We start from the raw sequence: 24,281 nt of genomic DNA on the forward strand, positions 1-24,281 counted from the left end.
TCTTTTTGAAGAATGAACACAAAGTGTTTGTGTTTTCTCTGCCCAGTTTGTTTTCCTCACCTATGTGCTTGGAGTGGCCTGGCTCGGGGTCTTCGGCTTCTCTGCTGTGCCTGTCTTTATGTTCTATAACATATGGTCAACTTGTGAAGTCATCAAATCTTATCAGGCCAATGTGACAGTTCCAGGGGACCAGATCTGCGTGGACATCAGGCAATACGGTACTCGTTTTAATCCTGATTAAATGCTTCATCTATTCCTCCTCTTCAGTAGTTTTGTCTCAGCCTTATCAGATGAATCAAATGCAAAAGCATCTCCTATCTCTGAATGTGCTGTTACTTTTCTAATTAATTCACATTACACTGATCTCTTTCCAGATGCAATCAATTTAACTGAACTAACAGGTCACTTATCTGAAATGATTTTGTAGCAGTTTCCAATACTGTAATATTAGGTTTGAAAATAGATCAGCCTCAAAATAAACTGCTTGGAAACAGTGCTGAGAAACAGATAACCAGATTGTGGGGTTTGAACCCATATGTATATATTCTGTTCTTTCAGAAAGCTGTTTTACATTTAAAGATGAAGTAAATGTCTGAATGTTGCTCTGACAATTACTTTCAGTTAAAAAACCAGAAATCTGCAATTAAAAGTCTGCCATAACTAAATAATGAATTAATACTGCTTTCTGATGACACACAGAAATCTGAGGGAGCTGGGACAATAACTTAAAATAAGGTCTCAGGCTTTTCATTTTTTAAGTTGAGCTTTTCCTGAAGTTAATCTTTTCAGCTTCCCTTGTGCAGAAGATCTTCTGTCACCATTACTTTTGGCTTCATTCTAGCTAGCATTTTCTAGGAATGTTTCTTTCTTTGGACTAAGTCATTCAAAGCTGAGAAAATGGATTCAAAGTTGAAAAAGTAAGAAAGCTTGGCTTTGCTCTCCTGTCCAGGTAAGTGCAGTAGAAGAAATACACTAATTTTAAAAGCAAGTCTTCAAATCAGTTAAACATATACATTCTATTTTAGCAGCTCACAGCAACAGGCTGGGAAGACATTTTCTTCAGCAGCAAAGCCTAGGAGTGTAGGGAGATGTGCTCTTCCACCTTCCTGTTTCTCCTGGTTGTTTTGCAGCTGTATTAGTGCTGTATAGGGCTGTGTTGTTCCTCTGATCAGTAAAACCATTTGTGTTTCAGTGTGTGATGGGAAAGAGCAGCTCCCTAACAGACAACATGTGTCACTGAACTGTGCTCACTATTTTTGGGCAGAAGCAGTAGCTAAAAGGCTGGAATTGTACATAGCAGTTGCAGAGAAGAAGCTGACTTGGAAGAAAATCCTATAAAATCTCTTTGAAAGCCATCCCATCCTGAGATAATTTCAATGACCTGCTGCTTATGGAGTTGCTAATTCCAACCAGCTGGGTTGAAATGCAAAGTTGTATGGGGAAACAAACTGGGTTTCTCTTAATTCAAATAGGTTTTGCTTAAGCTTTACATCTGTTACAGGCCTAAAAGTTTATGTTATTTTAAATCTCCTAGATTCTTTTGACTTTCCAGACTTTCAATCATTTAAGAAAAGTAATTGGAAATATATGCGGTGCGGCAGACTGAACTTTCTTGTAGCAGTGTTAACTTGATGCTTTTATCTATTGGAACTAAACCAGAGAAAAATCCTGTAATTCTTCCCTCTAGCTCTATGTTCACACCCTTCCACAGCAGTTTCTTGTTCAAGTAGAACCTCATCTAGTAAGTGCTACCCTGAAAGGTGCCAAATACCTCTGAGATGCAGATGCTCTCTTCTGTGCTGAGTGGGGGAGTAGGCAGAGTGTGCAACTGAACCCAAAGTCCAAAAACCCAACCAACTGTTTGGCTGCCAGATGGGAAAACCACATCTGAGAACATGCCTTAGCAGCAGCCCTCAGTGTGAGGAGAAAGCATAACCTGAGGGAGTTGTTTGAATTCCTGCGGCCAGCTCCCAGCTGTGCTGGTCAACGCACGGATGCCCAGAATGGCAACACAACTGGCAAGTGGGTGAAAAAGATGAGAGGAATAGAAAGTGTGTGTTGATTGCTAAAATTAGTGGTTTCTTTTCTATGGTATTTCAGGTATCATCCCTTGGAATGCTGTCCCTGGCAGAGCCTGTGGCCCAATTTTAGAGAACATCTGCAACACGAATGAGGTACAGAAATGTAACCTGTGTGCAGCTTCTGCTTACAAGTCACTTGGGCACCAAGTAATAAATACTTGATGAAAGTTTTTGGAGAGAACTAATGCTAGTAGTATAAAGAGATTGCTTTAACTGTAATGCTGAAGTAATTGTTACATCATCCAAGAAAAACCCCAACAATAACAAACTATTTTCACAAAGTTTTTATTTTCTAAAGCTTTGCTACCATGCTACAAAGATGGTTTTATTATTCTTATTCTCTAGAACACTTGAAATGCATTTTATACTATTCCTAATGAATTACTTCAATGTTTTTAACATGTTTTTTTCTCTAGTTCTACATGTCTTATCACCTGTTCATTGTGGCTTGTGCTGGAGCTGGTGCCACTGTCATAGCATTGGTGGGTAGTAATTTTTGTTGTTTTATAATTAAAAATGTTAATTTTAGACTTAAGATGCTTTAAGATTAAATTTTGTATATATTAGAAGTAGTGATACTAGACATGAAGGAGGGTGAGCTGTAATCACCATTATTTGCTGCTATGATTTCATCATCACAAGTCAGCAGGTCCCCAACTTTTGCTTTAGAAAGTCATTTCAACCCGCCTCCCCCATACTTAGGAAAAAATTATTTGCATGTCCTTTCAAAATCCTACTTCTATCCACTATTTCTGCTTTTATTTCCACTATTTATTTTCATTTTTGTAGTTTATTTGATCAGCTGCTTGTTTGGTTTCCTTTGCCTGGAGCCAGGCAGATTGACTGGTCCAACCCTGCAGTGCCCATTCCAGGTAGCGGCGGGGAAAAGGGACGTTAACGATGATTTGTTCCTATGTCTAACGCTTCCTTTAGTGGCCAGCTTCTAACCTTGTGCCAGCCAAGCCCTGGTGTGATACTCACAACTGGCTGACGAGATAGCCTTAGGGTTTGTACTGGGTTATCCTCCCCAGAGAATTGGCAGGTTATTTATTTGCATCTTCACCCTGGAAGGAGCTCAGAATAACATCTGTTGTAAAAGTATCGAGAGTTGCCCAAGTGGGCTTGAGCCGTCACCTTGTTGTATCTTACTCTCCTGTATTTTGTTCTCTTCCACCAGCTGATCTACATGATGGCTACTACATATAACTATGCTGTTTTGAAGTTTAAGAGTCGGGAAGATTGCTGCACTAAATTCTAAATTGTATAAGCCCAGTAAAAAGCTGCATTGCGTAGCTTGAAATACCACTGACACCCTAGACTAAAAGTCTAGCTTTCTGAATTTTGTTACAGTAATTGTAAATAGCTTCAGTAAGCATCGTTTAGCTTATCAGATTAATGAAATGACTTCTTGTATATGAACTATGATGTGGATGAGATCTGGCTATTTTTTCATGTTGAGAGGATTCAGTTACTGTAGGAGTGTTTATAAAGCATCCCTCTGAAAAGGGGATGTTTTAATTTCAGCTCTCCACTTGATTTCTAACAGTCATCTCAAACAAATACTGGAACAGTTCAGGGTCAGATGCATTAATTTATTCTTTGCCATGAACACCAAATACAAATACGCCCAAGCATACAAAATATATATGGTGTGAAAGAAAAGGAATAGTCAAATAGTGCCAGTCTATGTTGGCAGAGATCAAAAGCCCAGGTATTATGAATTAGTTTCCTTGTATTTCCAAGTGATTCCATGGATGATGAAATCAATTATTTTCTCTTGCTCTTAACTAAGTGCCAAATGATACTCTTTCTCTAAGAAAATAAATCCTTGTCTTAGCTCTGCGTAAAACAATCACATTCTTTCTTTTGGACCCTGAACTAGTAAGAAACAGCATGTAACCAGCTTCTGCTCTTGTATGGCTGCACTTTAGTAACTGATTTCTCAGTAGCCAGATCTCAAAAATGTAAGTATGACTGCACAGGAAGCAAAACCATGCATAGATCACAGGGACCTTTATACAGTGTTGTGGGGGGAAAAAAGGAGAAGTGAATCAATGTTTTCAGATGTAGATGTTTTTGCATGAAGTATGGGCAAAAGAAGTTGGCAAGAGACGAATGCACAAACTAGAAAAACAAACACATAATAATTTAAAAAAGAGAACCGTTTGCTATATACAATATAAAACTGTTCACCTGAGGTTGGACAATGGAAGTTTAAAATGTAGCTATAAAAATACAGGATTAAGACTTCTTAACCCAGAGATTGCATGCTTTTGCTTAGTTTTGGACTCATGTTTTGATGTTTAATTTTTGGATGTGTTAATGTAGCCTTGTTTGCGTAAATAAAACGGTTCACAGTTTCAGGTTTTTTTCCAGGGGGAGGGTGGAATTCTCATCTGCTTGTTGGGGGAAAAGACCTGCCGGGCTCTGGGCTTGGAAATGCAAACACCACGACCTTAGAGAGCAGTTCTTCTGAGCACCTCGTAGTTTACAGATTCCGTATATTGCCACGTACAAAACTGTTTTCCTGCTTCCCCCCATTCTGCATTTTAATTGACCCGTACAACTCTGTAGCTCATTTTAATGTTGTTGTACTAACTTTCTCTAAATTGTTAATAACCAACTGAATTATTAGCATGCCAAATTCTAGAGATCTTTGAAAAAATAGCCTCTGTGCTTGTTTTAATAACAGAATGCTTATTAACGTAGAATAATTTTTTTTGGTTGTTATTTTAAAGAGCGTCTATTAATCTGACTAGCAGCTTGCTTTGCCTCTTGACATGCTCACTCGCCATCATGCTCACCCTTCTCTTCCAGATCCACTTCCTCATGATACTGTCTTCTAACTGGGCCTACTTAAAGGATGCAAGCAAAATGCAGGCCTACCAAGATATCAAAGCAAAAGAAGAGCAGGAGCTTCAGGATATCCAGTCTCGGTCAAAAGAGCAACTCAATTCTTACACATAAATGTTTGCCACAGTAATTCAGCAGAAGAGTTCTGTAGCTCTGACAAATCAGCAAATAGCTGCTCTGCAGTACAGATGTGTGTCTAGCAAACAAAATTAGAGAGAAGTGTAAAAGCTTCACATTCCAGCTCCTGGAAAACTTTTTTAGGGAAATCTTCCCATGGGTAATCTTCCATCCTTTCTAACAGAGAATGGAGGGTTTATTCCAGGCATTTTAAAAGGCAACACTTTACAAGAAGTGACCAAATTATTCTTCTTTGAGACTTGGTATTTAATATTTAACTTGTTCTAGAGCATGACGCCCTGCACAGAAGAGTGGCAGGTGCCCCAGCCAAGCAGGCAGCAGATCTGTGCAGACCTCAGGCATGTGCACGGGGTGTGACTGAGCACCTCCCAAAGGAACCTGTGCCCAGCTGGGATTTCTGAGAGGAGCTCATGTGTGTGTGTGTGATGGCACAGCTGCAGCACCTCCCAGGTTGCAGGGGGGCTGTTTGGGAACACCCCACACCTGGGCCATGGGAGCAGCTCCACTGCTGTGCCACATGCTGCCACAGTGAAGCCGTCACGTCCCTGTGCTCACCTGAGGGTCGAGCAGATCTCCCAAGTTCTAATCTTTTTATTAACTATTTAATGGAATGTAGATCCCTGGATCTGGATAATGATCCCCTTCTTTGAAAATAAATGTCAGCTTTGCCTTAATATTTATTTTCTATAAATGTCTTAGCATTTATATAATGGCAGGAGACCATTATCCTACACTTTAAGTAAGTGAAAGTGTTACCTTATTAAAATGACACTGATCTGACTATTCCAAATGAGCAGATGAGAAAGTTTGCAGAGTTTTACACAAACAATAAAATTTGCAGCCATAAAAATAATACAGGATGTCCATCTTTCTCTATCTTGGTGCTTAGCAAATTTATAGTCAGTGCTTATGTGTTTTCCTTTTTACAAATTAATTAGCACACTAAGAAAACGTGGTGTTCAGAAAAAAAATACAACAAACAAACTGGTGCCATTTTAAAGTCATTTCCCATAGAAGTCTGCCTTCTAATTAATGTTTTTTTTTCAGAAGCATTCAGTGATATCTTGAGTATTAGTGATGGTATATTTGGTGTTTGTTCTATATTATATATATATATATATATAAATGTTGGGGGGGGAAAGTAAAAATACATCATTCATTTGAAAAAATTAAATATTCAAGTCATACCCCTGCTAAGCTGACGTGTGGTTTGGTAGTTTTGGTTGTTTGCTGAATATACATCAAAGGAAGCACAAATTCCTTCAAATCAGTATTAAGAGAAATGGCATTTTTTGGGGGGGTATTAACTTCAAATATAATTTCTTTTGTTAAGTATTGAAGTCTAATTTGACAGTTTCAAAAAAGGGGCAAAGATGATTGATGTAGAGCAAATATGACAAAATAGCCTAGTGTATGTTCTTACCTGTTGCATGAAGGAGACATTTCTACAGCAATGCAGGTGATGTTCTAGCCCAGTGTTTGCATAAGGGTAATAATGGAGGCAGTGTCTTAAAGCCTAATTCTTTTCTAATTCAGTGTAGCTATTACTGGGAGTTTTTGAAGTTTTGTTTAAGTAGTCTAATATTTTTATGTAAAGAGCATTAAATTTTGCTATGTATAAATTTTTGTAACCTAACAGTGAATCACTATTTTCTATCAGTGCCAAGGGCTTCCTGTAGTTACATCCAAGTGTTAAAATAAATATTTGTAGATAATAGACAACACTTGTGTATGCTTATTTGAACCCAGACCTACAGCTACTCCATGGCAGTGCATCTCTAGGCTTTATGTCTCTATCTGAGGTAAAACACGTCCTGTTCCAGAGCTCCCTGTCCTCCTGTGTGGGGCAGGGCTGCCCTGCAGGTGCAGCTGCAGCAGCAGCTGTTTGCAGCATGCAATAGTGGTAGTTGTTCCAGGCCAGCATAATGCAACAAGCACTTACCCCTTCCCAACATCCAACAAGAGCAGTCACTCAGAAACTCTGTAATGGCCAGAGTGGCTGCAACAACAAATTAAGAGCAGCTTGCAAAATTAAGAGTACCCGCCCCATCACATTTTTAGCTTCATTTCAAAAATCAAAGTTTGCATCTGTCATGGTTTTGGTACGTTGTGTTTAAAGATCCAGTGAATTCAAGACAGAACTTTGTTTTTTGCCCCTAAATTCTGTCAAACTTGGCTTCATGTTCTTGTAGTTAGGTCAAGATAAGCAGCCTCAAATGCAGTGCAAGTTGTAATATATGCTGCCACCCAAAATTACTTCATTGATAAAAACTACTGTATTTTATACTGTAAATAAAGTTTAATGATCTTGCCTATCATCTACCTACAAAATACAAAGCTTAAATAAAGATGAGTTAAATAGCATTTTTATTTTAATCTCTCCATTCTGGGCTGGTTAATACCAACGTGGTGTTACATGAGAGGGGTTTTGAAAATGACTCCTGCCCCTGCCACACAGCAGAAGGGACATCTCAGTTTGGGTCTGTCACACTCAGTGCTCTGAGCCTGTGTGAGCCAAGTGCCTCCACGGGACACCTTTAAAAGCAGGTGATGATTAGGGAGTTTTTTGTTCCTTTTATCCACACTTGGAACCATCTGGAGAAGGGTTTTGGGGGGCGAGGGTTGACAAAGTTTAGAGGAATTCAGTGCCAACACAAATCTACCCCAACACTGATCAGTTTCTGTTCCCTACTTTGTTCTTTATCTCACCCCACCCAAGGGCTTCCTCCTGGATTAGTAACACATCAGGACTCCCTGTTTGAAGTCAATGACTGGAGTGATGAAACAGATTAAAATCAGCTTTATTAATTTATAATTACACAGCCTGCAGTGTTGGTGCCAAACATTTCTTACAGGCACAAAACTACTTTTAAAATATCTTTCTCATAATAATAATAATAATTTAAAAATCAGTAGCTATTGTTCACCAGAAGCTTTCATCCACGTCTCCATGAGAAATGTCTGCAATACTGTTGATTACGGGAGGGAGAAAAAGAAAGTGGTATGAGTCCAATGTAGTTTATCTTAAATCTTAGTACTCATTTTAAAACAGGAATTAAGGGACTCCTTTGCTGCAATTCTCTTGCTGTTTTAGTGAACTGCTGGCAATAAAACCAGCCCTAAAGGAGGAGGATTTGGGCCTTCATTAGCTGAAAGCCATCACCTATATCTCAAAAAGCAGAACTATCTTCTGTAGTGCTCAGCCAGTGAAAACATTAGAACTGGTTCCAATTCAGGAGCAGCAGGGTACATTCTGTTATGTTTAGTAACACAGATAATAGTGAATCATTATTGTGGTTAAGGTGAGCCTTTATGGTTTGATTTTTTTTCTAACTGCTTCATATTTTTTGCTTATTTTCAATTCTACATATTTGAATAAACTGAAAGATTTGGAGGAGGATTGTTTGGGTTTTCTCTTGCAAGCAACTAAAACTCATATCTGTATTTATCAATGCCTAGAGAGAATCAGAGGACATGCCTGGGTTGTTGTAACTCAGTTCAGGCAGACAAAATCTCTGAATGTGAAAATGAATCTGTGAATCTCTGAAAGTGTCTTAAAAGTCCACAATGCTACTGAAAAATCAAAGCTAGGAACAGCCTATGGGCAAGGTGCAGCACAGACAAACCTTCACCCAGGGTGTCAACACCCAAGAACAATCCCTCAAACTCCCAGCTGTCTGTGAAGGAAGCTGGATGCTGTTCCATTGCAGATAAAAAGTTGTGAGTGCCACAACTACTGAAACTGAGTGACCTGAGCTCTCAGATGTGAGTTTCATACAGTGCTTAACGTGCATATACAAGAATTGGAAAAATCCTCAATTTTTCTGACACAACTGCTTTTGATTTATTTTGGTTTCTAAGGAGGCAGATGTCTCAACATAATTAATACTAAAACGATTATTAAATACTAAAACTATATATTAATTTAGAATTATTAATTATTTGTTAATATGGAGTACTAGAAGTGATTAATACATGAGCCTTACCTGTCATCATTTTCAGTAGATAGAAGTCCTTCTGAAGGTGACACTTCTCTTATTTCTTCTTTTTTTGAATCCTGGTAACCAAGAGGAAAATACACTTTCTCTAAGCAGTTCTAAAGTCTAAGTGACCTAATAATAGTATCTGTATTTTAAAGGCTTAAATGGAAAATAAAAATTTTCCAAAGGACTAACCCTATTTCTACAAATGCTACACTGGATCTAGAATAGTAACACTTTGGAAACTTAGATTGGGATCATGTCTGAACAAATGCATCCTACATTCCTTCACTGAAGTAATGTCCACCCATAGCTCTTCTTTAAAAGTCCAATTTTCTATTTTGCCAGAATAAATTCTGTTGTGTTAGAGGAACACAACCTGACCTATGTAGGTTCAAGCTGTATTTAAATGCAGTTTAAACTAAAAATTGAGGACATTTAAATACTGTCCTAGCACCTTAAAAAACAAACAAACCCCCCACCCAGAGGACACCAGCAACCCTTACAGAACAAAGTTTTTGTTGTTTTTTCTTTTGGATCACACTTTTCCAATACAAATCCAAACACTCTAATCTGCAGGTTGTTTCATAAAGTTGATAAAAATGAAGAAAAAAATGCATTCTAAGCATGCCTAGCAAGACACAAATTTGGTCAATAATCTTTTTGGGACTGTGTTTTGAGAATAATCACCTTGTTTGCCAGTTCCTGCTCTCTGCTCTGCTGAATTATTCTCATGTATTTTTCTAATGGATTGGAAGGAGGATCCTTTACATTATTTTCAGCAGCAGTGTTACTATGCTCAGATTTTACTCCCTCTTTATCTTCTATTTCTTCATCTGTTTTCATTGAGTCTTGGATATACTTTAAGACACAAAAATAAAAATAAATACTGGTTAGAAAGATACATTTATACCTTACTACCTGCAATACCTGCAGAATTTCATGTTAAACTCAGTAAAACACACCAGTACAAGTGACATTAAACAGGACCTAAAAATCCAGAGCACTAAACACAAAGTGTTTAAGCTCAAAGGGATTTAAGCAAACTCAAGGTCTCCTTATACCCTCTGCTTCCCAGAGTACCCTGGGCACCCTGACAGAGGCTAATGAACAGATGGACATCAACGTGTTCTGGTGGTGTCCCACCTGCAGTGGCCGCACCACAGAGACAGCAAATGTTCAGTTTGTTCTAACAGCATGGTGACAGTGGCCGTAAAACTGTAGCTTCCAGTTACATGAAGCAGGGAAGAAAAGGCATCTGTTTCCAGTGAAAAAGTCACTTGGCATAAGGAGACACTTAGTGAGACTCTGGTTAATCACAAAAGTACATAAAATAACAGCCTTTATTACTTTGACTTCATGGAATAAAAATCTACTTTTAACCAAGTAACACATCTAACAGTCCTAAAATGCAAGGCACTATAAAGCTGCATTACTGTCAGAAATTAATTACATTACCTTCTCTTTGTTAATCTTTTCCACTTCTTTTTGCTCACTTTCCAAAGCTTCCTGTTGTTCTTTCTCTCTCCTTTCTTCTCTTGCTTTCCTTTCTTCTAAGTTTTTCTCAACTTCTTTGTTCTGTTCTTCAATCTGCCTTTGATCCAGCACCGCTGTGAAAAATTATTTCAACATTTGTAATTTGATTTATGTAGTTCAGTAATCACTACAACAGCATCCAAATAAGTACCAGGTTCCTGTGTATCATTAACAGTAAATGAAAAACACCTGGATATATGTTTGTAAACACACTGAACTTATTCTTTGGTATGGGGTAATGTGTTTTCCCACCTCTAAACATTTTTCAGTCTGATAAAGGACTCACCAAGAGTTAAGGAGTAGAGCCAAAGCACAGGCCAGAGATTTGACAGATCTGTGCACTTCTCACTCCTTTCATGGGCATTCTCATTAAACCTTTATTATCCTCAAATCCATGTTACTATATTCTTTCCCCCTCTGCAATGTGGTTGGATACAATTCTTTATATTTATAAAGCAAAGTATTTAAAACCCTTTGGAAAATGATTGCAGGACACATTGCTGATGTGACCAGTGTATTTAAAAAGCTGTTTACAAAGAACAACATTAGATAGCAATGAGATGGGCAAACTAAGGACTGGGAATCATGAGAAGCTAGAAAGCTCCTCTCTAAATACAAAGAACCATAATGTTTCCATCTAGAACAATTAGAAAAGCAGCATAAGCTGACTGTATATAATGAGATACTGTTCTCATCTAGCCAAAGAATTAAAACTGCATTGTGATAATACAATTCACCAACAGAGTCAAGAAGAAATTTTTAAAAATTCAGACAAGCAGTACATAAAATACTTCAAGACATTTAATGTCTCATTCCTATTAAGAGCAGAATTATATTTAATAATGATCCTAAAGAAAAAATAATCATCTCACAAGAGGCTGGACAGGGGGTAGGATGGGTGGCAAGAATGCTTATTTAAAAGCAAATTTAACTAAAAGCAGGATGAAAAAAGTCACCCTCATACAAAAAAGCAAAGGAAAACACTCCCTTCTCTTTATTACAGAAATAGCACTTTCTGGAAAATTTTTCAACCACACCAGCCTCCATACCTACGGACTCTTAAATATTTATCTTTCTCTGTTACACATTTGACATTTAAAAGTGTACTTTCTTTTGTGTCTGAGCTGAGAACTCACTGAAGTCCTGCAGTGAAGAGGCTGTTGCTGGCACAGGGGCTGTGACACAGTTTCCATCAACAATGTGCCCAGATGGATGCAAGACATCACTTTCACACTCCTCTGGAATGTCCCCCTGATCTGGAGAAAAAATTGGAACAATGGCTTCATTATTTTGTAATTGCAAAAGTGGAGCACAGCAATGGACACAGAGTGTGGGAATGGCTAAATTAGAACACAAAAATATCAGCACTAATTGAGCATTTTCCCTTCAACTTGATCATCTCCCTGAGAATTAAGAATTATCATAGGCTGTACTTGCTTCCTTAATTACAGAATTGTTAGTTTTGAAATTAGCTATTGGAACACATCTGTTTATAAAGCCGAAACTGAAGAAATATACAACAGAAACCCAAGATGTTTTCATTTCTTTACATAATCACGATACAAGTCAGAGAAAAATTGTATGTCCAAGTTCAGCTCATAGTTTTTATGCATATAAAAATAATCTTTAACTATGTGGTCACACACTCTTTAATGGAGTCCTTGTCTTCTTCACTGCACAGGATGGATGCTGCTAACTCAGATATTTTACATTATACTATCTTCTCCCTGTGCAAGGTTGGCTCTGAATTCAGACAAACACAATTATTGTCCTTCCTTTTTGATCATTGCTATGATATTCAACTGCTTTTAAATTACTTATTTGCAAAGTATGCAGACTGCTATTATCTCATTTGATGGGAGATAGAAAAAAAGAGATAAAACAAGATGTGGCCATTACCTCAACAGCCAACCTGAAACATACAGGACTATTCTCCCAAGCATCTTGTGTAACATAGCAGATATCCTATATATCACTTTAGCTTTAGAAAATATCAATTTTTCATCCTTCATACACTACCAAGGTATCAAGCACTTTTCTTTTTCACATCATAATAAAACTGAAATACTTTGCATGAAAAAAACCAAGTCGACCAAACTGATCAGCCTCTCTCTCTCTAAATGGTTGGAGTTTCTTTAAATTAAAACTCTTTTAAAGGAACTATAGATGAAAGCATAAGAAAATTTCTGTCAAGCTGTCATTCTAACTAAGTTAGAAGAATGTTTTCAGTTTCTTACAAAAGCAAGAAGAATTCCCACCAGCTTCACCTAGGAAAATAAATTCTATATATGGGGTGCTTTGTAAGACCAAAGTAATGGGCTATCACACTCAAAAGAAAATCTATTCTGTTTTGTTGTTCTCTCTCTAAATTATAAAGGTATCAACAACAACATTATTTCCATTTGAGGCACCAATAAGCATCAGGTGTATTTAAATCATAAAAATTCCTTTCATAAATTTGTCCTGGTTAAATATTACTGCTAACTTCAAATCAACTGTGCACAACATAAACAAACAAAGAAATCTAAACCAAAAACCATTAATAATAAAAAACAAAGTTAAATACTCTGCAAAGGGAAAAAAAGGTAACACTGTACACTACACACTCCCTTTTTAAGGGTAGACAGCAAGAGGTGCATTATTCCCTTAAGCCAAGCACATCAGCTAAAAACTGTTGCTGCCAAGATAAGCTGCTAATCTTTTCTTTCTGGAACTCACTCACAGTAGGACTAAAAGACTTCCATATTTTCTGGTATCTCCTTTAAGTCATTGTTTTTTTTACTGTTACCAACTTCATCCTTCACTATATCTTTTTCTGTATTTACTTCTTAGATTTTACTTTCTTACTCTTCCTTGCAATTTCTCCTGAGCTACCTCCTCCCTGTTCCAGCCAATCTGATTTTCTCCTACATACTGAGATTGTCTTTTGATGCAGGCTCACCCAACTAAAGTACTGTTGATTGAGAAATCATCAGCATATGTGAACTCTTAAAATTATTGACCACTACACATCACCAAATGATTCATTAGTACCTCAGTTGGGCACAGCATCTACTCAGCCCTAATTGCCAAGAAAATGCCAGTCTGTTGTCATATGTAATAAAATAAAAGTGAAATATGTAATGTATTCCCAAGAGTCTGCCATACAAAATTAAACAAATAAATATAAGTCTAATTAAAATGTAAGATGAGTAGAAGCCAATAGTGGCTACAGGCTTGGTTCACATTCAAATAATGCATTTAAAGCTTATAAAAATGAAATAAATGAGAAATAAAACCAACTGAGTAATGAGTAAAGCTTCACAGAGAAATGCACAGATGAGGCGTTATCTTCTGCTAGTTATCACTAAACACTATCAGCACATCTGCTATTTAAACAAACATCTTTTTTTGGTTGATTGCTTTTAAAATACTGAAAGCCATACTCTCACAGGCTCAGGAGAGTGAGCAAGAGCTCCACTCCATCTTCCATATGATCTAACCACAGCCAAAAGAATAAGCCAGTCTGGGACCCAGGAAAAACTCACACCAGACAGAATCACTGGTTTCAAAGAAAATACATCTCCTAGACAACAATCACAATCTCTTCACCAACTATGAGTTTAGTTACACCAGACAAAGCCATGTCTGCCAAGCCTCAAGACTTTACAGACCTCATGAAAGCTGAAAATAGGAAAGATTAGCTGGCTGTTCACATTCTTCTCATTGGCAAATTCACTTTAAACCCACAGTTTTGTGGGAGATAAGGCTGCTCAGTTTCAACATCAGAATGTCACTCAAATGCTGAAAAACGAAGTAAGGCCAGTAACTGTGCTCCTATTTCTCACTCCATATACAAATGGCTATAAAGGACATGAAGTTTGATTACCCTCCTCTTTCTACACTACCTTAGTTACGTCAAAGATTTTTGAAAACTAACCCTGCAGCATACAGAGAGAAGGAAACATTTTACAGCATGCAACCAGCAGAGAGCAGAAATGCAAATAAATAAAATGCTGACCTCAGAGAAAAAAAAAGCTAGGACAAAATTCAGGTTTCAGTAACTGAACCATACATTCCAAAACTACTCAGAGATGCTGATTAATGACAGCATAATTGTAAGAGTTCTTCCCACACTTACACACACCTTACAGCAACTTCTAATTCATACTACTATTTAAAATACTATTTAACTTACTGAAGGGAAAACCAGGAGTGCATGCAACAGCTACAGAAACTTATCTTTAGACTAATAACCTGGTTCTAATTTATGTAGCAAATATAATAAAGCTTCAATTTAGTTCACATACTAGTATACTTTTTTGTTTAAAGGAAAATTCTACACCATTTTAAAACATTGAAAAGCAACCGTCAGACCTACAGAATTAATCAGAACAAGGTTATGCAAGACTTTTGAACAAATTTTTGTTACAAATTTCAGAACCAGCTCAATTTAATGTCTGTTTATTACTACATACACTAATCTAAAAGATGAAAAAATGAAGAAAATCAATCCCTCAACATCTGAGATATTTGTTTTCCCTAATTCCAAAATCATTCAGAATTTTTTCTCTCCAACTACAATCTTTAAACTATGAAGACAATTGTCCTATAACTGTTAAGCCCTAAGGTGTTAAACAAACTCTCTGAAATCCACTAAAACTTACCTTCAAGAGTATAAATGTGTTCTTCAAGATCCTCATACCTCAGCTTCTCTGGTTTCTGGGTATCACTGAAATCTTGTTTACCTGTTTGCTGACTCTGAAATCTGAAAAAAATAAGAAAGAATATAAATAAGCTAATAAATATAAATGCTGAACTTTTAAGCAAATAGCCATCTGAAATTCACTCACAAACTAAGCAACAGACTAAACCAAACCTAAAATCCACAGAACCTTCTGACTCAAATTTACAGTATTTAAATCCAGTTCTCTAACTTTTACCAAAAGTCCACTCCATTCCCCTTCAGTCTTTCCCCAAGATCTTTATGTCACATAAAATTATTACATTAGATCAAAATAAAAGGAGTAGAAAAAAACCATTAAAAGGGAGAAATACAATTAACTGTGACAGTCAACTGAAATTAAGAAATTTGCCTTTTTAAGCTTTGTGTTACAGTTTAATTCCCATTTTGATGTCATCTTAACAGATGTGTTTGAAGTGTATTAGGATTAGATGTCTGGCCAAACAGAGATGCAGGGGTGAAAATCTGGGTTCTATCAAAATGGGGTTAGTGCCCTCATTCTAAATCCCCGTTTATCTCACCAGAAAGATAATGTGAAAGAACAATGTCTCCCACGTGACCCAGCTACTAAACTCTGACCAGAACCAGAATAGCAAAAGGAGTGCAGGTCACTAATGAAATTCAGCATCAGCACTTCATAAAGGAGCTTACTTCACACCAGCTGGTGCTCTTCATCACAGCCTGTTTGTGCTTACAATTTCTAAGGAATAGAGATCTTCTATGGGGCAAAAGTGAGAACAAACAATACAAACCATACCCCTAACAAAGAGATTTGTTCATAAACAAAAAGTGAATCTGGGCACAGACAAATAAATCTGCATTGCCAGAAGGATAGTTCAGTGATGTCAGTGGGGAAAAACACCCTGTAAATTAAGTACGACACAGTAAATGAAATTTCAAGTTTTTGGAAATCTATTTCATATTTTGAGTCTTTCCTTCACAGAAATGGTCAAGTGCTAAATAACTGTTAAGGGTGCAAAGTTCAAGGACACATGTCACTTTCTTCAGTACTGTGTCCTGGAGCACTGCTAGAAAGACAGAGAAACCACTGCCTCAGTAACAACACTCAATTGGCTTCTTCAGGCCTAAACAAACAAATAAACAAAAAATTAGGTAATAGTCTGCCTTATCACTCTAGTCTTCTGTCTGTGTTTACTGGCTTCCTTCATACCACTTATCTCTTGGAACATAAATAAACAAGGAGCTCCTGTAGTCACAGAAGCAATTGTTCTTCCCCACTGACTGAGGCCTGACTTCTAATGGTTTGTCACGGATCTTACAGCATCATATTTGCTTTTCTTTCCTTTTTAAAGAAGTTCCCATTGACTTAAAATCTACAGGTCATAAACTAATCCCACAATACACATCAGTGATGTGGCATTTGCCTAATAATGAGAGTAAATAACTGGAAAAGCCCACACATGCATTTCTCAAATATTTCATGTAACAGAAAACAGTCCAAGGCACATGGAGTTAGAAAATACGCAACAAAAGAATGTTTTTCTTTTAAGAAAGTCTTGGGAAAGCAGCAAGTCCAAGACAATTATTGGGACCTTATACCCTTGCTTTGTCATAAAAAACCCAAGAAAGCAACAACAAACTATAGCTGCCTTCCCAGACCCAGGTCTGTCCTCTGCAACACAACTTGCTCATACTGGTCACTCTTTGAGCAGGATGGAGTCTACAAAATCCCTCAAAGAAGTACAGTCCCTCACAGGATTAGAGCATTTTCCCCTATCACCTTAACATGCAGGTTTAACATTCAAGCTTCACTTTTTATAGTCTGTCAGAGAAGTACAAGAAATCTGAGACATACCAGAGAAAATGTGAATGGGTAGGGCAAGGAGACACAGCCTCAAGGGAAAACTTAAAGGAAACTGACCTCACAGTCCTTAAATATCCCAACAGCTCATTTTGAAGACAAAAAACATAAGGGCTCTCCCAGAATTCTAACCAGGTAAGAGACCCTTTCTGCATTAAATGTATGATGTCTGCATTAAATGAGGCCTTGATAGCAACAAATTAGGAAAGGCCTACAAATGTCTGCTAGAGCTGCCCCAATCCAGGCTATCTTTCTTCAGCCATCAAATCAGGAATGATGGCCAGCAGGTTAAGGGCAATTCAGTTGTCTCTTCTTAGGAAAAAAAATTATTAAAAGTTAAATTCTAGAGATTTAACAGATTTAATCCTGAAGACACATATTCAGGATTCTTAGTTTTGAAGAGTGGAGTCAACACTGGCCATTAAGAACAGAAGAACTCCAGACACAGGAGATACAGAGAGGAAAGAGAAGTCATTTTAATGCAGCCTGATTTTGTCAAGTTATTAAATTACCTTAAAAAGCTCTTAAAAAAAAAAAAAAAAAAAAAGAAAAGAGAAGAGGCATATGACATAGATCCCATTCCCACATGCACAGAAGACTGGAAAATCCTACTTTGAAAACAGGCATGTGAACAACCTCTTCAGAGAGAGAAAATAAGTAATACATTTAGCATTACAGGTTGTTAATGAATGAAGTGAGACTGTACAATTGCCTTGATTTAAATTCTCAAACAGGAAGCAGAAATTCAAATGCTTCAATTAGCAAAAGCTCATCAGTCAGGACACAGATGTGAAAAATAGAGACACAATAAAGAGATGTGGCTTTGATCAGAGCAAACCAAGGTGTTTGGATGTTTTTATAACTAGGTTCCACTTGATATTTAAAATGGAAATCCTTATTCACCTTTAGAAAAGTTTTCACTTATAAAATCAATGGCTTGCTTGATTTGTAAAAACAGCTACCACCACGAGCAATTAGATGAATGTTTCTTTAAAAAGCAGGTTAAAAATGTTGCTTTGTAAACAATGTTACCTGATTTTCTGGCCATGACTGGATGGTGAGGAAGGAACAGACTCAGAAGATGAATGCAAATATGGCTTTGAAATAGGAGAAAGAACCTGGTCAACACTCCGCTGTGAAGAGGTAAGGGATGAGCTCTTGATGTCTGCAGAATAAAAATCCCACAATTTGTATTAGTTATTTGTCCTATTATTTCTCAGATAAGGCTGGTTGATAACACCTGCATTATTGGTTCAATGTGCATGGACTTAGGAAGGAAAACAGTCAAATGCATGAGCTAATTTAAAGGAAGAAACTGCATAATCCTCCCACTTGCAGACTATGCTATAAAACAGCTGCTGGATTTGCCAACTGTGTTTTCCACATCACTCCATTTCTGTAACTCCTGAGTCAGATAATGCACCCCTTTGTTATTCAATTCTTACCCCTCTCCAGAACCATTCAGTTTTGTGCATTAAGCAAAGAACAGATCCAATGGAAAAAAAAATATCTGCCATCCTGTAACTAGCTTCTGAAAAGTACACAGACAGGAAGGATTGTTCAGGTTATGCACACAACTAAAGTTTTAACATTTCCTAATTTTTCAACAAAACCCTAGTATTATGAAAGATTTTGTCTGTGTGCAGTGCTAAACAAATAGTCTGTGGGTACTTTATACAGAAGCTGACAGAGAGAACTTATAACATGAAAGATTGCTTTGGAAGTTCAAGTCTCAAAGATGTTTTTAGTAACAGAGTATGATGCTCTTCATGCAGAAACACAGGGACAGCCACGATCAATCAGTTTGTAACCTGTTTCTAACAGTGTCCACTACAAAAGAAAACTAAACTAAAACTGAAAAAGGAGAATACTCCTATCTTACTTCCGGCAACACCCACCCCAGCCTTTCTCCAATCAATACTTTTTGGATCCTCCTGACAGAGAAGTTTTGAATCTATACTTGTTCCCAGAGGAGAATAAATTACACAACTTACTCATGGTATGAAAAAGCATTTAATTTTAATTCTTTTCAATGTCACAGGATTCTGGGGCCTGTGAAGCAGTAATCAACTGGCCCCTTTTTACCTTTTTCACATTGCTCATTGTTTCCCAGATTTCCCACAGCACACCTCAGCCATCTTTCTTCCAAACTAAGCTGCCCTTGTATTTAACCTTCCTTCATGGAGAAGCTGATCATTAGCCTTGTTTTTTGTTACTGTCTCTTTTTTTCATCCTATTAAATCCACTTCAAGCCAGGATGAAAAAAAATTGCATCACTCAAGAAACAGATGTACTGCATATTTGAAACAACAGATTTTTTAGGTTTTTTTTCTATTTTGCTTGCTTTTCTGAGTACTGTCATTTAAAAAAAAAAAACAAACTAAACAGTTATTAGAAACTATGATATTAATAGCAAATTAAAATTTTTCAAACCCTAAATCCTTCATCCTTACAATTGCTCAGGAGTATTTTATAAAGATGTCACAGCAAAAAGAACAAACCAAAGGAAATCTGAACCTTTCAGACTGGAAAGCTCAGCTTAAGAGAAGCCAAAGATATCTTCAGGCCACACACTTTAACAGTTAAATGAAAAGTTAGAAACGTAGGAGAGTTAAGAAACTACAATTAATGTTGCAAACTAGTTATACTTTGAATAGTTTTGAATAAAACTGTATATCATGAAGTTACACCTGTAGCCATTTACATGGTGTAGTCTTCTCTTGAAAGCTCCCCTAGGGCATATTTAACTTCCCTCAACATACTTCTCCAGTATTTGTTTCCAGGAAGATGCAATACTCCAAGCAGCTGGTATATTCCTGTCTCCTGCAAAACCATATCTCCTGATTTTTCCTGCATCTTAGTAAATAACGAGTGAACAACTACCAGTGCTAAATCTTTCCATTCCCAGAGCACAAGAGGAACAGTAAGTAAAACCCATTACTGCAGCCCATTAACAATTGTGACTTACCATCTAGAATTTTCTGGTTACTGAGGTCTCTCTTTGGTTTGGAAATGGGAGTAGAAGAAAGGCGCCTTGAAGAAGACGCTCCTCTGTGTGGTGGCGTAAAGGGAGTTTGGAAGATATCCACATGCTCAGTTCTTTTGATGTGTTCCTGACCTCTTGGACTGCTCAGAGGGGAATGTGGGGAGCTGGGATTATCTTCTAGCAGTTCCTGCTGGGTAGTCAAAGGGTATCTACTAAGAGGACACTGCAGAATTAAAGGAGGCTGCATCTTCCTTGGTGTTCTGCTTGTAGCTGCACTCTGCCTGACCCTGTGTTGGTAACTCCTGTAGGCTTCTTCCAAGTACTCAGCCTCTTTTTCCAGTTCCTTCACCCTGGCCCGGGCCTGCGCGATGCACTCCAGGTCAGAGTCTGGGGAGGCACTGCGTGGCTGCAGGTGACAGGCAGGCCCTGGCCCAGTGCTGGCTGTCCCCACACTGGGCAGCAACAGGTTCCTGGGGAAGGCGCCGTCCACGTAAACGTCGGGAGGCACCACCCCGTCACCGAGGAAGTTGAGCACGGAGCGGTCAACGAGCGACGGCTTCGGGTTCCGATACACCTCGTTCTCCAGGGCTAAATTGGCAGCAAGAGAAAGTGAGAGACACTAAAGAGAGAGAGATCTACAGCAAAGCAAAAATAGTAAACCATGGCATTTCAATGCCAATTTGATCAAAATTATTCTACCATGGAATTGGTTACATTTTCTGAATTTAAGGGTTTAATTGAAATTTTGATTTAAATGTATTTTTAATGCAGCTCCAAAGCTACAAATTATCAGTGCTATTTTTTAAATATATAATTTTTTCACATAAAACTACCTTTAAGTATGTACTCTACAACACCATTTTTAAAATAAAGTTTAAGTAAATAAATAAACATGAAAACATTACCATTTTGGACACATTACATCTAATAATGTTGTTAAAGTCTAAGGAACACAGGGCATGCCACAAGTCTTAACAGTTTTTCTTTAATTAAATAAAAAAATAATTTTGGAGAAAAACAACACAGTGCATAGAAAACATTTTGTGTGTTTGTTTGTTTTTTACATTAAAAGCACTCTAAAACTGTCAGTTAAATTAAATGTTTTGGGGTTGTCTGCTTCCTTGTACTTGCATGCTTCAACAAGCCCAAAAGACCAATCAATAAGGATGTATCTTTCCCAGCAAATTTACAGTCTTGTTTTTATTCTACATAAATGGTTCTTCAATGAGTTCATTAACTCTGATGTAAAATAAAAGTTCCTACAGTACTTTCAGTCATTTAATTAAAGTATTTATTTGCTATTTTGATACTAACAAATTTCCAATTCCAAATGGAACCAATGTGTACCATAGTTGCATATACATGCTAACTGTAATGTATAATCATTGCAGAATTGAATTCCATATTTTTACATTAAATATACATACCAAACCCTTTATTTATAATACTTGATATTAGCAATTTGACAGGCATCTTTAGAAGTACATTTCTTCAGCAGATTAAATTGCTTTAATGTAAGTGCCCCTATTTCTAATGCCTATATGAGATAAGGTAAGCATAAATTAGACAAAAGTTATTGGACTTGACCAGATCTGTTTAAGAGTCAGATATAATTTTTTGAGGTACAAAATCCAATTTCAAATTGATTATTTTTATTATGAACATTCAAGAATCAAAATGCATGAAAACACAAGTTGCCTGCTGGAAAATGCCATTTATGTTGTCAGAAAACATTAATGTCCTTATACCAAGGAGAAACAGACAATAAAAATATGCAAATGCTCAGGGAAGAGTATTTTCCCTTCCTACTGTATGTTTGTTTTCTGAAAGGAGGTTGTAATGAGTCTGCATTTTAAGCTGGGCTTTAAATACATTTTGATTTCAAACTTAAATCTAGGCCCTGGTGATGTGTTAATTCTACACAACTTCAGTTTTTTTAAACTTCTGGAACTTCTTATACTTATCCTTCATAAAGAACTGCTCTGGCATAAGATACAAACCTGCCTGTGTTTGTTTCACTTGCAGTTTCAGTTCTTCGACCTGCACATTTAACTTCCTGACAGTAGCTTCAGAGTCTAACAGTTGGGCCTTTAACTGGGCACAACGTTCAATCTATAGGAAATCAAGAGAAAAACAAAACCCAGCATAATTCAGACAAGAATAATCTCAACTGGCTGAATACCTGGTTTCTACATGTTTTTCAGGTCCAATCAGACCATATACACATACTATCCTACTGAAAGTCAGCACTGACAATTTGGTGACTCAGTAAGACTTACCTGGCTATGTTGGGTTGGTTTTATTTTTTTTTGGTAGTTTTTTGATGTGCTGATGTTTTGTTTCCTTTAGAGTTGTTTACATGAAAATAAGCACAGTACAAACAATTTTTGTAACTGCATGCCAAATGGCCTGCACAGGCAGATGGGTAATTGTGAAAATGACAGGAAGAAGAGAAGATTAAAATAATTTAGAAATAATAATTTACCTCACTTTGTAGCTGTTTTTCTAACATCTGCTTATGAGTTTCAAATTCATCCAGCACCAGCTTCTTAGAATGCTCCACTCTCCTCAGCTCCACTTGGCAGGCCAGGTACTCTGCCGAGGGCTGGGACAGCTCTACCCCAAAAGGAAAACACCGGACACTCAGACAAAGAATAACAACTGTGCACTTTTCTACACAATAACCCGTGAACACAAAGATGATTTGATTTTAGGAACATAACAAGGCTCAGTTTGAGTAAAGTACTCAGGGACACTTCTCTTCTTCCTTTTACAAAGGACCAAAATCTTCACTGGTGTAGTCCTTTAAGAACTAGACCCAGACTGTCCTACACTGGAAGAAAAATACATATCCTTATCTTACATAACTGCACACATATCTTTACTCTCCTGTAATCTGAAATGCACATTAAAAATACTTTTTATTTATTACTGGAGTTAGGCAAGCACTTAAATAATAATGCAATGTTCTTTTAAAATTATTAAGCATACTAATGCTATGGTTAGAAATATTGCACTGCTTTTTTCAAAGGGTGAAAGAGATATCCACAATTCAGGATTTCTCCCATACAGACATATAAAAGAAAATAAACTTATGCCAATGACTGCTCAATTATATGCAAACACTAGCTTGGGCTTCATACAAACTACTAGCAAGCATAATACACAGAAAGCATTTTAATGAAAATTTACTCCTGAACAAATACTTGCAGAGAAACATAAACAAGAAAACAACTAAATCATTCACACTGACTGTCTCGAAGATGTTGGTTCTCACTCCGAGTCTCATCCAACTGTTGCCTAAGTAGTTTATTCTGCACTTGGAGCTCCAATTTTTCCTCCTTTAGCAAAGGATAGTCTGATACCTCTTTCAGTTTTTCTGTCAACAACTGATTCTGTTTATTTACCAACAGAACCTGGGCCTTCACTGACTCCAAATCCAGCTGCAGATAAAAAACAGTTTAGAAGCTTATGAACCGCTGTACTACTTAACAATTATTTTTATTTTATTTGTAACATACCTCAATTGCACCAGTTAGAATACAGGCTTCTTTAAATTCATATTTACAATTACCTCAAGCTCTTTGCTGCGTGATACAGCTTGCTTGAGTTCCTCCTTTTTTGAATTAACAGCAACGGCTTCTTCTTGCAAAAGCATAGCTTTCTCTGCAGGGAGGATTACAAATGATGAATTAAAATTAGTAGAGTATTACAGTAAAAAACTGTATCAGCAGAAAACAGTTTTAAGCTGCTAAGCCCAAAATTCAATTCAATTGAAGACATAAAAATGACTGAATGTCATGCAAATACCTTCAAAATTAAGTAAATCATGCTGTATATACAAATGTATACATATGCATATACACATTTAGAATTAAGTAAATTAAAGTCATATGCCTATGATACATCATTTTTTACACGCCTCTAACTTAAAAGTCTAACCCTGTTATCTGTTCCAGCTCTCTTCTGCAAGCTCCAATTAAACATCTTGTGCACAATAAATGCAGAAACTGGCAACTGTGCCAGGGTACAGTACCAGAGTTCAGTTAAAGCCTGAATGAGCTAGTAGGACTTCCGAAGGAAATGAGACACTGAGAAACCAGGAATGCTTTGCAGCCTCTGTGCAAAGCAGCAGTTTATGATTCCCACTGCATTCTGAACA

At 37.1% G+C, this 24,281-nt stretch overlaps 2 protein-coding genes across 13 annotated transcripts in view; one reads left to right on the forward strand and one right to left on the reverse strand.

The window, feature by feature from the left end:
- GPM6B (glycoprotein M6B) overlaps window positions 1-5,048 on the forward strand; it is a gene marked incomplete at its 3' end in the record, with an annotated part of 42,529 nt that extends 37,481 nt beyond the window's left edge. For 6 of the 8 annotated variants that reach the window (XM_083885250.1, XM_083885246.1, XM_083885249.1 and 3 more), the window contains 4 exons: window positions 47-218; window positions 2,101-2,174; window positions 2,498-2,563; window positions 4,899-5,048. In XM_083885250.1, coding sequence (XP_083741376.1) covers window positions 47-218; window positions 2,101-2,174; window positions 2,498-2,563; window positions 4,899-5,048 — 462 coding nt within the window. Of the gene's footprint in view, window positions 1-46; window positions 219-2,100; window positions 2,175-2,497; window positions 2,564-3,258; window positions 3,374-4,898 lie in introns of those variants that run through there. The other 2 variants (XM_083885251.1, XM_083885247.1) reach the window with 1 other exon arrangement.
- The window catches only part of OFD1 (OFD1 centriole and centriolar satellite protein), a gene marked incomplete at its 3' end in the record, with an annotated part of 32,094 nt that continues 12,831 nt past the window's right edge, over window positions 5,019-24,281 (reverse strand). For 3 of the 5 annotated variants that reach the window (XM_083885241.1, XM_083885240.1, XM_083885244.1), the window contains 12 exons: window positions 23,694-23,785; window positions 23,373-23,562; window positions 22,605-22,735; window positions 22,120-22,231; window positions 20,102-20,707; window positions 18,166-18,298; window positions 15,235-15,335; window positions 11,725-11,844; window positions 10,511-10,662; window positions 9,743-9,913; window positions 9,059-9,129; window positions 5,019-5,130 (listed from right to left, as the gene is read on the reverse strand). In XM_083885241.1, coding sequence (XP_083741367.1) covers window positions 5,019-5,130; window positions 9,059-9,129; window positions 9,743-9,913; window positions 10,511-10,662; window positions 11,725-11,844; window positions 15,235-15,335; window positions 18,166-18,298; window positions 20,102-20,707; window positions 22,120-22,231; window positions 22,605-22,735; window positions 23,373-23,562; window positions 23,694-23,785 — 1,991 coding nt within the window. Of the gene's footprint in view, window positions 5,131-6,979; window positions 7,072-7,855; window positions 8,042-9,058; window positions 9,130-9,742; window positions 9,914-10,510; window positions 10,663-11,724; window positions 11,845-15,234; window positions 15,336-18,165; window positions 18,299-20,101; window positions 20,708-22,119; window positions 22,232-22,604; window positions 22,736-23,372; window positions 23,563-23,693; window positions 23,786-24,281 lie in introns of those variants that run through there. The other 2 variants (XM_083885243.1, XM_083885242.1) reach the window with 2 other exon arrangements.

Source organism: Zosterops lateralis (genome assembly GCF_965231275.1).
Source record: "Zosterops lateralis genome assembly, chromosome: 2".
Taxonomy (NCBI): domain Eukaryota; kingdom Metazoa; phylum Chordata; class Aves; order Passeriformes; family Zosteropidae; genus Zosterops; species Zosterops lateralis.